This window comes from Rhyacophila brunnea, unplaced genomic scaffold (assembly GCF_057557595.1).
Source record: "Rhyacophila brunnea isolate RB1 unplaced genomic scaffold, BYU_Rbru_1.0 scaffold_4, whole genome shotgun sequence".
Lineage (NCBI taxonomy): Eukaryota > Metazoa > Arthropoda > Insecta > Trichoptera > Rhyacophilidae > Rhyacophila > Rhyacophila brunnea.
The window spans coordinates 52,993,533-53,007,386 of NW_028233068.1; the positions used below are offsets into that span (position 1 = coordinate 52,993,533).

The window sequence follows — 13,854 nt, forward strand, 5'->3', positions numbered from 1 at the left end:
TAGTTCCATAATACGATAAGTCAAAAATTTCAAGTTTTGAGTTATAACTATAATATTCGTATATCACTCCTCTTCAGTTCCACAAAATTACAACTCAAAAAAATTACTAGTTGTTCTTGTAGGGTCGATGTTTTTGTCAATTTTCTAAAGTCAGTATTCTTCTTCGACCATGTCCAATCCTAATAAGACCATATGGGCCTCCACAGAGTGGAGGTTTGTATTAACAGATTTTTGTTTTTACGAGAAATGGATGTCAGCCACTTGCTCAACCTAATAGGTCCATACTCCGACTAATACACAAATTGAAAAAACAATATGTGTACTTGTCAGACCCAGGATTTGAACCTGAGACCCACGACACTATAGGCTAACGCTTTAGCCGCGCAGCCAACATAGGTAAAAAAAGTCAGTATAGGTGAGTCAAAACTTTAATCATCCATTACTCAAAACTACTAATTCCTAGTTGTAGCACTATGGGACTGAGCCATCAATATATTCCACTATTTTGGAGCCATCACATGTCCCGGTGCGCTGGGGCAACAGTGAACGGGGCATGATATTGTGATAAAAGATGAGATGGATTGAAATTACCTCACCACCGTCAACATTGGAATATGGAACCACCGCTCTACAATGGATTACATAATATAATTTTTCGTTATATGTTATAACAAACACAAATAAGCCAAAATCATATAGGTACCTACTTACAATTGATTATTGCAAATTATTTTTAATCTTGCAAGGGTAACAATAATAATGAAAGTTGTGCTTGGAGGTCTTATAAATCTAGGATTGTTATAATTTACTTCATTGAATATAGCCAACATGTTCGGTATGGCAAAATAATATAGAAATAGATGTATTTCTGTACAAATAAGGCGTAAGTCGTAAAATAGATGCCGATGACTTCAAAAATTGTTTTTCAATTTCTTTCAGCTGTACATTGCGTAGAAATTATTTTTGACAAATAATATATCAAAATGTTCATTAGGAGACTTTTATTATTTTGTATTTATTGAATAAAATTGAGGTTTCTTACATTAACCTTAACAGTTGGTCGACATTTTGTTATTATTGTGAATATGTACATTGTAATAAAGCCACTGGACGTTTGTATTCAGTTTAATTAGTATTTCAACTTTTTAATTTATAAAAAGTCAATGTTTAATGCCATCTATTTTCAATAAAATGTTTTAACTACTAAGCAATAATATTCTACATATTAAAAACATGTATTGGTAAGAACATCCCGATAAGGTAATATGTAATAAAATCCAAATAATAATGTAATTAATATAAACCATACATTTGTGATGTAAATATATGACGTATTACTACTGATTTGTTCAAGTCATTAAACATTATCTACGTGTAAGTTCTATAATTTATTACATAAATCGAGAGCCTTTGGATGTTATCATCAATTTTCTTATACACTAGTGTTATTAATTGTTTGTGCTCAATAAATATGATTTAAATATTCTCGATCGTGTTTTATTTTAACATTTTAAACCGCCTATGGCAACACTTCTCATTTGGTGGATCATGATCTGACGACCCAGTGCATACTGGGTCCCAGAAATAATATTGCGTGTCAGACGTTTTCGCACTGAAAATTAATACAATTAATTATCTGTAAAAAAAGTTAAATCAACATGTCAAATTTATTATATTTTGTTGGCTTGTGTGTCACATATCAGGAAGGTGTAAATAAATAACTCAGTTTTGAGACATTCGAAAAATAAATGTTTATTTTCTTTTCCCACCGTCCTCGACTAGGTCATGACTAGGCGACTAGGCTATCATTATAATAATGTAAATAATTTATATATAATAAATTTTTATTTCGTTTATTACAGGATAAGTTTTAAATTAATAATCCCGATGAGATCAACTCTGCAGATATGATATTATATTGCTTGAAGTTTAATGGATGTCTCTTGATACCTTTTTGAGATAAAATACTGCACTTTTAAGAAACCTACCTATGCAACAGTTGCCCTAATTTTAGTGAATTTTGTATTAAAATCGGTGACAAGACACAATGTGCTGGAGACAGATGTGGAGTCTTGTTAACGAGCTTGACATTTATTATGAAATTGTCAGAAAAAGTATGGTATTGTATCAATGCTGATATAGATCAAAAACCATGGAGGTCTGTTCTGAGTAGTAGTTGATAAAGTAAAGATCTGATACCACGCGGGGATTGCAAGATGGTTGCAAATGCACCCATATTTTGAATGCATTCTTACCAAAAATATTAATGAATAGTCACTGAGTGGATGCTACAAGAGAAATTTATATATTAATACCTATGAAGTAAATCGCCGAATCAACCTAGTCAATAAGTGCTATTTTGGTCTCCAAAATCTTCTGAAGAATACGGTGCTCTCGATGAAAATCAAAACAACTCTTCATAAAATTCTCCCTCGGCCAGTATGTACATTAATTAACATATGGCTCAGAAAATCAGGCATTCAAGCTCTAGCCAAGATAATAAGCGGTAGCACTGGATTGTTTGGGATGGAGAGAATTTCTGGAGGAAGCGTAGGCCATCCAAGGGTTGTAGAGCCAAGAATGATGATGGTTTGAGTAATTTCCTGTTTCGTCTTCACTATCCGACAACAGTACGAACCCAAAGCAGTTCATCATTGAGTGCACAGCTTAAATATGAGAACTGCTATTCATAATGACTACAGAAGTAGATAAGTTTGATCCAATTAAAAGTTGAATCATCTCAATCAGTTTTTGTTGCTGTATCGTTCCCTACAAGTGTTGTCTGCGTCCTCGCTTTGACTATCTTCGCCTGAGTGACTGGAATAGTCCCGGGTTGAAGTATGTATCTAGGAATAGTCCCCGCAGGGGGCTGTTGCATCTTCAAAATAATGGGCGCCTGCGGCTTAAGGGTGGCCTTCAGTGAACGATTCTCTTTGCGTAAAGCGATATTTCTCGATCTTAACCTTGATATTTGCCGTTGATATTTGATCACTTTTTCCGACATGATTTTAGTGTGGACTTCAAAATCTCGCAGTTTATCCGTCAGTTTCTTGTTGGCCTTTGATAAATCCACAATGTTATGGAATTCGGAGGAATATTCGTCTTTGAGGTAACCTTGCGGAAAAGTTTCCTGCGTTTGTATTATATTCTGAAGTCGGGATAAATTTGCATCTTTGATATTGAGGGCAATTAATCTTTCCGGTTTATGATTATCTGTAAATAATCAAGTGTAAAATGAATTTTTGCATTAAAACATTTGTCTGGACAATAAATAAATCATCATCATGAATGGAACAACCCAGAAGGGCTCTAGATTTCATCTAACTCTCCACCAGACCCCAACCTAATCCACTCCATCTGGCCAGCGGATTTTTGGACTGCATTTTCTCCCATAGGGAATACCCTACTAGACTGGACATCATACACTTTGTCGGTCCATACAATGCACATGACCTCATCAGCTCAATTGCTATAAATACACATGAAACAATTATTACTGACTTACTGGCATGTTCGGCTTCCTCCTCAGTATTAGAAGCCAGCTCTATGAGGTCATCATTTAGTGGGGGTGATAACGTAACTGATGAAATAAAAAAGTCAAGATTATACATATTAACATAACAATAATTTTCATTGATTTTTTTTATTTTGACATGGCTAGAAATTATTTATACCAACTTCAGAACCACCGCTGTAAGATTGCTTATGAGGGAAAGCACGGCAGCGAATACGGGGGAGGTACACGCTGGGTGGTGGACCGCTTCCGCCTCCCCCGTATCCGCCACCGTGCTTGCCCTTGTAAGTAATATTACGGCGTTGGCTGTCTAATATCGTCGGTCCCTATTAAAAAAGTCGGATATGAAATTTTGTCATTTTCGGATTATTACGTAAAAGTTATTTAAACACTTTAAACATTTATACCACAATCACAGTTTTGTTTGTTTGAAAAATTTCGAGATACTCAAGTTAAAAATGACGGATCTACCGAGAGTGTGCGAATAACAATGTCGGTTATTACCAACCGACATTGTTGGCTGCGCGTGGGTGAGCAAGATGCGTCGGATCTGACAGTTGCTGCTATGTTCACCGGACAGACGGATGTTTTTATAAACGTTTAGAAAAGTTTCTATAACCCGTATTTTTATTCATTATGGCAAGCAATAGGTCACAAAGGATATTTGATGAAACATTTTTGATTGCTCGTACTGAAAAATAGCATTTTGCAGATCCGACTTTTTTAATAGGGACCGACGATATTAAAGTATTGTTAATCAAGTTCAATTCTATCACTCTTTCTTCAACAATGCTCATTTTACCATAATGGCTGTTAGTGAAAGTAAAAATTCACTATGTTCCATTTGCAAAACAACCACATGATTTGACGATAACACCATGAGAATTCCAATAGTGGGCATAATAAAAGATAAAATAACTAACAAAATTAAGCGTTAGCTATTTTTTAATAATTGTAAATATAATTATTGTGAAAAGTTTTTCTAAAACATTTGCAGTTATAGTCCATTTACATATACTGCTGGCAGTACGTATTATCGCAACTATAAAAATGAAAGGCAAATGTAAACACTTACCTAGTGAAAAAGTATGACTAGAACATTATTGACGTGTTTTTTATACTTACTAGGGCTACATTGTTTAGTTGCTTTTTGTTTATCGCTTATCCTCCGACCCAATTTAAGTGATGGCTTTGCATCACGGAGTATACCTTGACTTTTCATTTTGGGATTCTTGAAGTCTTCCTTTTTGAAGTGATCAGAGCACACTCTGAAATTTTTGTAGCAATATACTAGACCGAGGGACTTGAACTTTTCGAATAAGTTTGGTTGATCCAATATTGTAAGCCATTCTTGACACCTGTGTGAAAAAATACAGTACATATATTGGTCCGCTAACAATTAATATTAACCATAATTATTGGAATATCTATAAAGATAAAAACTATCAATAGAAATTGTTTGTAGAAAAATAATAATTGAATTTTCAAGATACAGGACACACAATTGCGCTTTTGAGAGGGTCAACAATTTCGCATACCTTGGACCTTTCATTAACAGTGACAATGACAATGACCTAGAAATAAATATAAAGAGAAGAAATTGTGGTAGACAACAAATGTCATTTCGGTGCAACCAAGACATTGAATTGACACTTCTTGTACAAAATACAAACAGGACTAGTCATCTTGTTCATTTAAGCAGAACATTCTGCGCTGTATCTTAGACCTATCAATGATACACAGTCAAGATGGAGCTGGAGATCAATGACATATTAAATGGACAACTCACTTCATACCGGTGCGCACGAGAAATTGTGCATGAAAGTCATTCACAGATGTATAGGTAGATGTCACGTGACCATATGACGTATCCATTTCCATTATGCGATACAAGCTTCGAGAATTTATAGTAATATAACCTTTATTGTAATGGCGTATTAGTGTCATGACTCATTGCGTTAGAAACAGATTCTCGGCTACTTACGACTTCTCGGAGATTAGACGCAAGTGAGCCCAGCGCATCACAGGCGACTGTCCAATGGTTTCTGTCATTCAATTGCATTGAATAAACATTATCTTAAAATGGCATTTTATAAATAATAAATAATACTAACACATGAAAAGTGATATCCCATCTTTCTTGGAGTGTTTAGTAGATTTTTTTTACAATTTTTAACTAGGCGCATTGGCATTTTGTAACACAATAATAACTGAGAAAATGAGTCGAAACCTGACAGTCAGAAATTTTGTATGGGCGGACCCAGCGGTGTCGCCAGACCACTTGCAAGCAGAATGTTCATTTGAGCGTAGGATACCGATATTAAAATATGAATTTCGCCATCCGGCAGACCCGACACAAAGTGAGTGTCATTTTATTTTCTAGATGCTTCGTCCATATTAATGTCATTGCTGGAGATAGAGTAATGAGCTGTACATTTTGCACAGGAGCCTGCACATCAAACAATCCGTCAAATTGGGCTATTTTCGATGGCTGTCCCATATACACAGGATAAATGAGTCACACATGACAAAGAGTAACTCGTACAAGATGGAGGAACAATGGGTGTCTAACACTGAAGGGAAACGGCTTTAGACGGATCTGAGTGGAATGGAGGCCAGGACCCACGAAGAAGGTTACGTAGGTTGCTAAATGGACTAGAAAATATTTTGGTAATCTGTACTATCTGAATAAAAAAATATATTAAAATCAAAGAATTTGAACTTGTAACTGAAGGAAGTCTTTGGTATTACATAACTTGATGCCAACTCTGCAATGTTTTTAGTGTGATTGAATTGGTGGCCATGGAATAAAACATTATAGGCACCATCTTTGTCAGTTATTTTAACGTTTTGGTAATGTATGTGACATATGTGATTTTTTGGTGATTGATCAGCTGATCATTCTAAATAATGACAGTTCAGTATTTTTAGCTGTCTATTTATGTACAATAATTATTGATACAGCAAGTCTTTCAAAAGGCTACGCTACATTATAGTGTGAATGTTTTGGTTTCAAGTCGACCATTTTTATTGATCGAAATGGTCAATGTATGCAGGAATTAAAATACCATCCATTCATAACATCCGCCCTGTCTCATAAGCCATGATATTATACCGTTTTATTACCTTTTTGAATCATTCGGAAACCGATAATATGATGGCGCATTCTGTTGGCAGATGTAGTTATCACAATCAAACACCACACATTTTGCTCCGGATTTGCCGTAGCGATCTATTAAAATGAAGAATGGTATTAATATTGGCCATCCGGTTTTTTCATTCATTACAAGCTGCTAATATATTATATTTAGTACTCATGAGAGTAATTCTGGCAAACTTATATTAAATATAAGAGTTTCTATAGTTTGATCACACCAAAGATGATGAAGAATAGCTAAATGTATGAAAATTAAGCTGAAATACAAATTTTTATGTAAACTCAGAGACATCCATTGTTTGCTGCATAGAAATTGGCGCTTGAAACTGACAAACTGAAACTTTATAAGGAAATCACATTAGGATTCATCGGGAAACGATATTTTTTTTGTAACAGTCGTTAGTCTTTAGCCGACTCTCTCATCAAAACTCGTCTCGCCTGCGTGTCGAATACGTCGATGTGACAGCATCGTTATTCATAAAACACACGTTGCCAAATGTAGGTCCGCAGATTGGTCAAATGCGACCGTTTAGTTTGAAAAAAGCATCTGCTGTTGCAATCGACAAGTTGCATGCCTCTCGGGCTCCGAGTCGATGACTCCAGGTCGCATACAAACACCTATGAATTGGTCATTCCTATACTGGCTCGCCGATCGCCGCATTCAAATATCTATACGTTTCGAAGGCTACGTGCGACTGTCGCTAAGTAGATCTACGCGGTCTTCATATGCAACATATATGAATGTTTGATTTATGGCTGTGCGGCAGACAAGGCGAGTTTAGATGTGAGAGCCGGCTTAGTCCAGAAACTGTTCAGTTAATTAGCATGTTGCGCATTTGTTGAAAGTACGACTCCTCAGTATAATTATTATGTAGGAATCGTTTCAGTACACACTGAACTGTACAGTTCCTATTCAAATTCCAGTTTGATTTTGTCGCCTCCATACTAACAAGAAAATATTTTGGATCATGATATTGACCAACTGTTGATAAACTGAGAGGACTTCATTTTATAGTATACTTACTTGAAAAATATGTATCAACAGAAACCACTTTGGGTGGAATAACCAACGATTTCAAAGGATCCAGTGAATTCACTGTATCTGCTATTGAAGTTTCGAGTTCTTTTTGTGAGTTTTCTATAAATTAATAAAGCAGAAATAAGCAACATATAGTATAGACCAGTGTTTCTCATGTGCGGCCCTGGTGGACACATGTGGCCACCAGAGGGATTTCGCTGCGGCCACCAACATCATGTTCAGTATTATTTAATTAACTGGGCTAACGTTAAATATGCGTTATTGGAAACGAGTCATGACCGAAAAACCATTTTAATAATACCACGGTTGAAAATTTTTGGACTGAGTTATACGTTGACCAAGAATCAAGTTAATTCAAAGAATTGGCAACAATTGCTTTATTAATATTGTCGATTTTTCTTACTACTGTATACTGTGAAAGATCATTCCGTGTAATGCACTTCATAAAAACAAACATCGAAGCCAGTTGACAGAATATGTAAACTTAGAAGCAGCTATGTGGCTCGCATTGGAAAAAAAGAATATTAAGGAATTTCCATTTGCATTATTTTTAAATAAGTAAATGCACGCCCACGGTGGCCGCGCGGCATAAGCGTTGGACTATAAAGCCGTGGGTCCCAGGTTCGAATCCTGGGTCTGGCAAGTACACATATTGTTTTTCAATTTGTGTGTGTCAGGGTATGGACCTAATAGGTTGAGCAAGTGGCTGACATCCATTTCTCGTAAAAAAAAAAAAAATCTGTCAATACAAACCTCCACTCTGTGGAGGCCCATATGATCCTATCAGGATCGGACATGGTCAAAAAAAAAAAAAATATGTACTAAAATGTTCAAATGTCTTTCATTAAATGGACTTGTCTATAAATAAATTGATCCATTTTTTTTAGGAACGCTGCTATAAATGTGGGACTGGTATAAATTTAAGGATTCGTTGAATAACCGAGTTGTGAAATCAAACGAAAATCAAATTAATTTAATTAAATTAGTTATAATTTCCCCATCACCATAAAAATTTGATTGAAAAAGGTACAAGATTTATAATTTCACATTATTTGTTGTATTACTTAACTTTGATGGGTCGGGTCGGGTCGATTTATGCAATCCCTCTTAACAAAAAATATAAAATTAAGAAATTACCTGGCTTCTCATTGTTGTTTCTGGAATAATTTTGATGAGATCGTTTTCTTGTAATTACTATTTCTCCAGGTTCCGGCGTTTGGACAATTGGAACTAAGCTGAGAGATGGTACTGCGCATTCTGTCAAGCCACGGTTCACATTTTTAAAATCTACATAATCTGACTGCGAGAAATGATCGGAGCAGACGAAGTGATGCTCGTTCAGCTGAGCTGGTCCAAAGAGTTCCAATATATTTTTGAGGTCTTTGCGTTGACATCTTTGGACCCATTTTGAGCATCTGTTAACAGAACAGTTGTTCATTAAAGAAAGTGAAAAACTAGGTACTGAGAAGAATGGAGCGAGCTAAAAAGGCCTTCGTCCAGCAGTTGGATCGACCCTGGTTGATGATACTAATATAAGGTGAGTCGAGGTAAGTGTGACATATAATTCAATGAGATGAATTTCAACGTGGTTCATGACGAATAGGTGTGTTTTAAACAGTTGAAAACTTTACCGTAGGATCTACAAAAGCATTACAATTAATATGTACAGAAGGAACCCACTGTATATCTTACTATAATGACATTTTAATATTTTTTGATCACTAGTCAGTTTGTTACACTTACCCCAATATTGGGGTAAGTGTAACTAAATTCATTTTATTCCAAAAGTACTTCAAAACCATAATGTATTATATGCATAGAAAGGTAATATTTCATTTAATGGATATTGAGTCATGAGTTAAAACTACAGTATAGAATTTCAACAAAATGGACTAAAACATTTTTTTTGGGGTAAGTGTGTCATACTAATGTATGAAGCACTAGTGATGTCCCGAAAGAAAAACGACGTATTTTTTATTAATTAACGTAGGTAGTTGACGGAAATCCGATGACACTAACGAGTTTACTTTTTGAAAGATCATGGGAAAAACTTGACAGTCAACATTATATATCCATTGTGGACAATCCTTTAAATTCAGGTTGATGATTAGTCTGTTTAATAATACAAGTTATGTTACCAATTGATTACAAAAGGATCGTAAACTTTTTTCAAACATATTCTACGGCTTGCGGTTTTTAGCATGGAACATGCTTTTATCTTGACCACCCGGCCGGATTCGTTACGAAAACATCGCACAGGCAGCGGTAACGAAAACAAAAAATAAAGTCACGAAAGTAGCGCGGTGCGGGCTGGAGTGGCTTCAGTCGGCTGCGAACGGGGCTTCGGGAATAACGTGTGACCCGCGCCCCGCAATTTATTTTATTTTCCTTCGAATTTGGACAACCAGCATTCAGAGAATCAATGGGCAAAGCATGTTCCATGTTTAATAATTTTAGCCATTAGGGTTTAGGTAACCATCATCTTTGAATAATAACATATTTCTTTTAAAAAAACCTATAAACCAATTGTGTCCGGGTACTTCGTTTTTAAATGGTGTGTTGATATTATTTTCTTTAATATACTGTCCAATTAATTCGAGGACTAAGTACTTTTTTTGTGAAACATGCTTTTCCAACGTATGCAAATTTTCTGCAGAAGATGTTTCAATCTCTTTGGGTAAAATTGTACTTCTGCTAAAACTGTTTTCTCTTCTTTCGTAAACATGATTATACATATCCATATGACATATCCTGTTTTTTTACACATTCAACTGTTTTTTGTAATTTTCCTTGGTCGTAAGCTCCTTTATGTGTCTTTCGTTTATATTTACATGTGGAAAAAATGCACATTAATTATTATCACATGTTAGATAAGCACTTATTTTAAAAACTTGCGTATTAAATTGAAACACATGCACTTTTCCGAGTACCTACCTACTTAGCTAACATAAAACGACAACAATAAAATTATAAACATTTTATTTCAATTGCGAACATTTTTTCGATCAATATAAATAATGCGTCGTGCCCCATCACTAGTAAAAATAATGACTATGCGAATTCATTGAAAATATATGGGGAAGTGTGACACAAAACAAAGGCACACGTGCATTCGTGGGGAAAGTGTCTACTCGATTAAAGCTTTAAAATGCTTATCAATAAGTAAAACGATAACAACACGTGAAGCAGGGTGTCAAAACACATAATATACTCAACAAATTTTACAACCATAATGTGCAGATTTCCGTGTTTAAAAGAATAGTTCAGTAACAGCTACCATCTCACTCGTCGACTTCAAAATGTCATCTGGAGAATAATCCATGTAGTCACCTCAAAAAACATGGTATCGACACCATTTCTGATTATTTTTATAAATCGGTGACTTTGCTATCACCTTTCCATAGATGGCATCATCCAATTTGTAGTAGATACTGAGATATCTTATTAAGCTACACTTATCCCGACTCACCTTAGTAATAAAAATAGTACCTACATTAATTTACCTTTTCCAAAGGATTAATTTTTTTTAAATAGACATAAAAAATAGCCTACCTAGTCGCCTCTTTGGGAAATCTCCAAAATGACAGAGATCCTAGTTTATTATGTGAAAAATTAATTGAGAAGTTTTTGCAACATTTAATGGAGCAGACAACACCGGTCGTAGATGATTCGTGCATCCTACAACAAACAAAAGAGAATGCTTAAGTTACAAAAGCACGGGCTATTTTGCAGAAGTAAAATAAATATCTCGTTTCTTTCACGCAAACTTTCCACAACAGTTCTGTTAACCATCTAATTAAGTAAGTTTCAGATACTTACCTATATCCGCAGGCTCAATGATGACGAAAGGATTGAAAATGACCCGAGAACAGAGACCTTTATCAAGTTTATTGAAAAGTTCTATTCACTGACTACTTTGATAATACAATTCAATCAATGAAAAGCGTGAATACCAGAACTGTCAATGTTATCATGAGATTCAACAAACAGATAACCACAAAAATATTTAGGCAAATTATTGAAGTAAACTAAGTGTCAGATGTCCATATTCCATTATAGATAGTCCATAACATCAAAAGCATTGATACTTTTTGACTAATACTTCGATACCTACAATGGGGCCTCGCATCAACAACTATGTCAATATTGTCAATATTTTTTGCCATTTAAACTGACACTGACCGTCTGACCCAGTGTTGCCATATTTTGAAAGTGGAATTATAGTACAGAGCCTCAAAAATTATAGTATTTGGGGATAAAATATAGTACGCGTTGTCATCTGTTGAAAATGTATAGGTTTTTTGTTTCTCAGAAAAAAAATAACGGAGAATTTAGCAGAATGTGTAAATATTTCACCGCGGGCCGCAGGTTCCCAATTTTTCATAATCGGCTCGTTTTTTTTAGGAAAAATATTTTGCCGCGGGCCGCAGGTTCCCCATTTTTCATAGTCGGCTCGTTTTTTTAGGAAAAATATTTTGCCGTGGGCCGCAGGTTCCCCATTTTTCAATATAGCTCATTTTTTTAGGAAAAGAAAATTTTTAAGTGAGGCAGATTTCCAAATTTTCGAAAACGACTCGGTTGCGAAATGGCAAATGCGAAATTATAGTACTTTTATATTAAATTATAGTACAATATTCAAAATTATAGTATTTTGGGCATACTATACCTATTTTATATCGTACATAGTATGCGGACCAAAATAATAATACAAATACTATAATTATAGTACGGTTGGCAACACTGGTCTGACCTGACGTCTATTTACCAGTGTTGCCATATTTTGAAAGTGGAATTATAGTACAGAGCCTCCAAAATTATAGTATTTGGAGATAAAATATAGTACGCGTTGTCATCTGTTGAAAATGAAAATTTTCCCAATTTTTCATAGTCGGCTCATTTTTATTAGGAAAAATATTTCGCCGCGGGCCGCAGGTTCCCAAATTTTCATGGTCGGCTTGTTTTTTTTATTTTTCGTGGTCGGCTTGTCTTTTTTGGGAAAAATATTTCGCCGCGGGCCGCAGATTTCCAAATTTTCGAAGACCACTCGATTGCGAAATGGCAAATGCAGAATTATAGTACTTTTATATAAAATTATAGTACGATTTTCAAAATTATAGTATTTTGGGCGTACTATACCTATTTTATATCGTACATAGACCAAAATTATAGTACAAATACTATAATTATAGTACGGTTGGCAACACTGCAGAGCCTCAAAAATTATAGTATTTCGGGAAAAAATATAGTTCACGTAGTCATCAGTTGATAGGCTTTTTGTTTCTCAGAAAAAACTAACGGAGAATTTGGAGACTCTGAGACCCCTTTTTATTTAGGTATCTCTTCTGACCAAAAACGCTTACAGCTGACGTATTCTTTGAATTTTATTTTATACAATGATTTTTTTTTACGTTTTTCGAGCAATTTTTTCCCAGGTTCTCCAAATTTCTGTTATATCGCGAAATTATAGTACTTTGCATCAATTTATACTACGGAAATATCGAAATTTTACTACTTTTTGCGTAGTTTTTCCGATATTCAAAATTATAGTATTTTGGGCGTACTATACCTGTTCTATATCGTACATAGTACACGAAAATTATAGTATAAATACTATAATTATAGTACGGTTGGCAGCACTGTTCCAATCACTATGCGTTCCAAGAAAAGTATTTACGCAAACGCTATAGTACACCTTATCACACTGTTGAAAATGTACAGAATTTTTGTTTTTCGCAAAAAAAAAAATCGAGAATAAGAATAAAAAAAAAGAGAATTAGAGAATTTTTTTATTTACGTACCTACCTCTTCCGGTCAAAAATGCTTACCGGCGAATTCAATAAACTTCATTTTCAATCGAAGTCAAAGGCTTTTTTTAGGAACGGAAATATCGAAATTTTAGTAAGTACTTATTGCGTATTTTTTCCGATATTCAAAATAATAATATTGTGGGCGTACTAGAAACGTCGAGTAAAGAAGGAAGAAGGAGACACGGTGGAAACCCAAGAATATACTACGATAAAAAAACAACCGTGAAAGCCTCAAACATTATAATAATGGTAGTTCGTAGTTCCATTTTTGACTGTTCTTCAGATAAGTTTGTAAGACTTTGTTTGTTGGTCGGAAGAGGTACCTACCTACCTAATT

The 13,854-nt window shown here is 34.9% G+C and overlaps 1 protein-coding gene across 1 annotated transcript; it reads right to left on the reverse strand.

Moving 5' to 3' along the window:
• Positions 1-1,956: 1,956 nt before the first annotated feature.
• LOC147067511 (uncharacterized) lies at positions 1,957-12,492 on the reverse strand. Its single transcript, XM_085954491.1, has 9 exons — positions 12,461-12,492; positions 11,530-11,887; positions 11,263-11,388; positions 8,848-9,125; positions 7,696-7,809; positions 6,641-6,746; positions 4,640-4,872; positions 3,506-3,580; positions 1,957-3,213 (listed from the first exon to the last, which is right to left on the reverse strand). Exons 3-9 carry the CDS (start codon positions 11,385-11,387, stop codon positions 2,741-2,743), a joined length of 1,404 nt encoding a protein of 467 aa, XP_085810617.1. The 5' UTR covers position 11,388; positions 11,530-11,887; positions 12,461-12,492; the 3' UTR covers positions 1,957-2,740.
• Between the last annotated feature and the right edge of the window lie 1,362 nt (positions 12,493-13,854).

What these genes read in the sequence shown, in the direction of transcription:
- LOC147067511 (XM_085954491.1), bottom strand. Translation starts at nt 11,387, where the DNA reads ATGCACGAATCATCTACGACCGGTGTTGTCTGCTCCATTAAATGTTGC. An exon ending in TTTCCGAATGATTCAAAAAG is followed by an intron (nt 4,873 to 6,640) that starts GTAATAAAACGG and finishes TTTTTCACACAG; the next exon opens with GTGTCAAGAATGGCTTACAA. An exon ending in GGAGGAAGCCGAACATGCCA is followed by an intron (nt 3,214 to 3,505) that starts GTAAGTCAGTAA and finishes GATTATTTACAG; the next exon opens with ATAATCATAAACCGGAAAGA.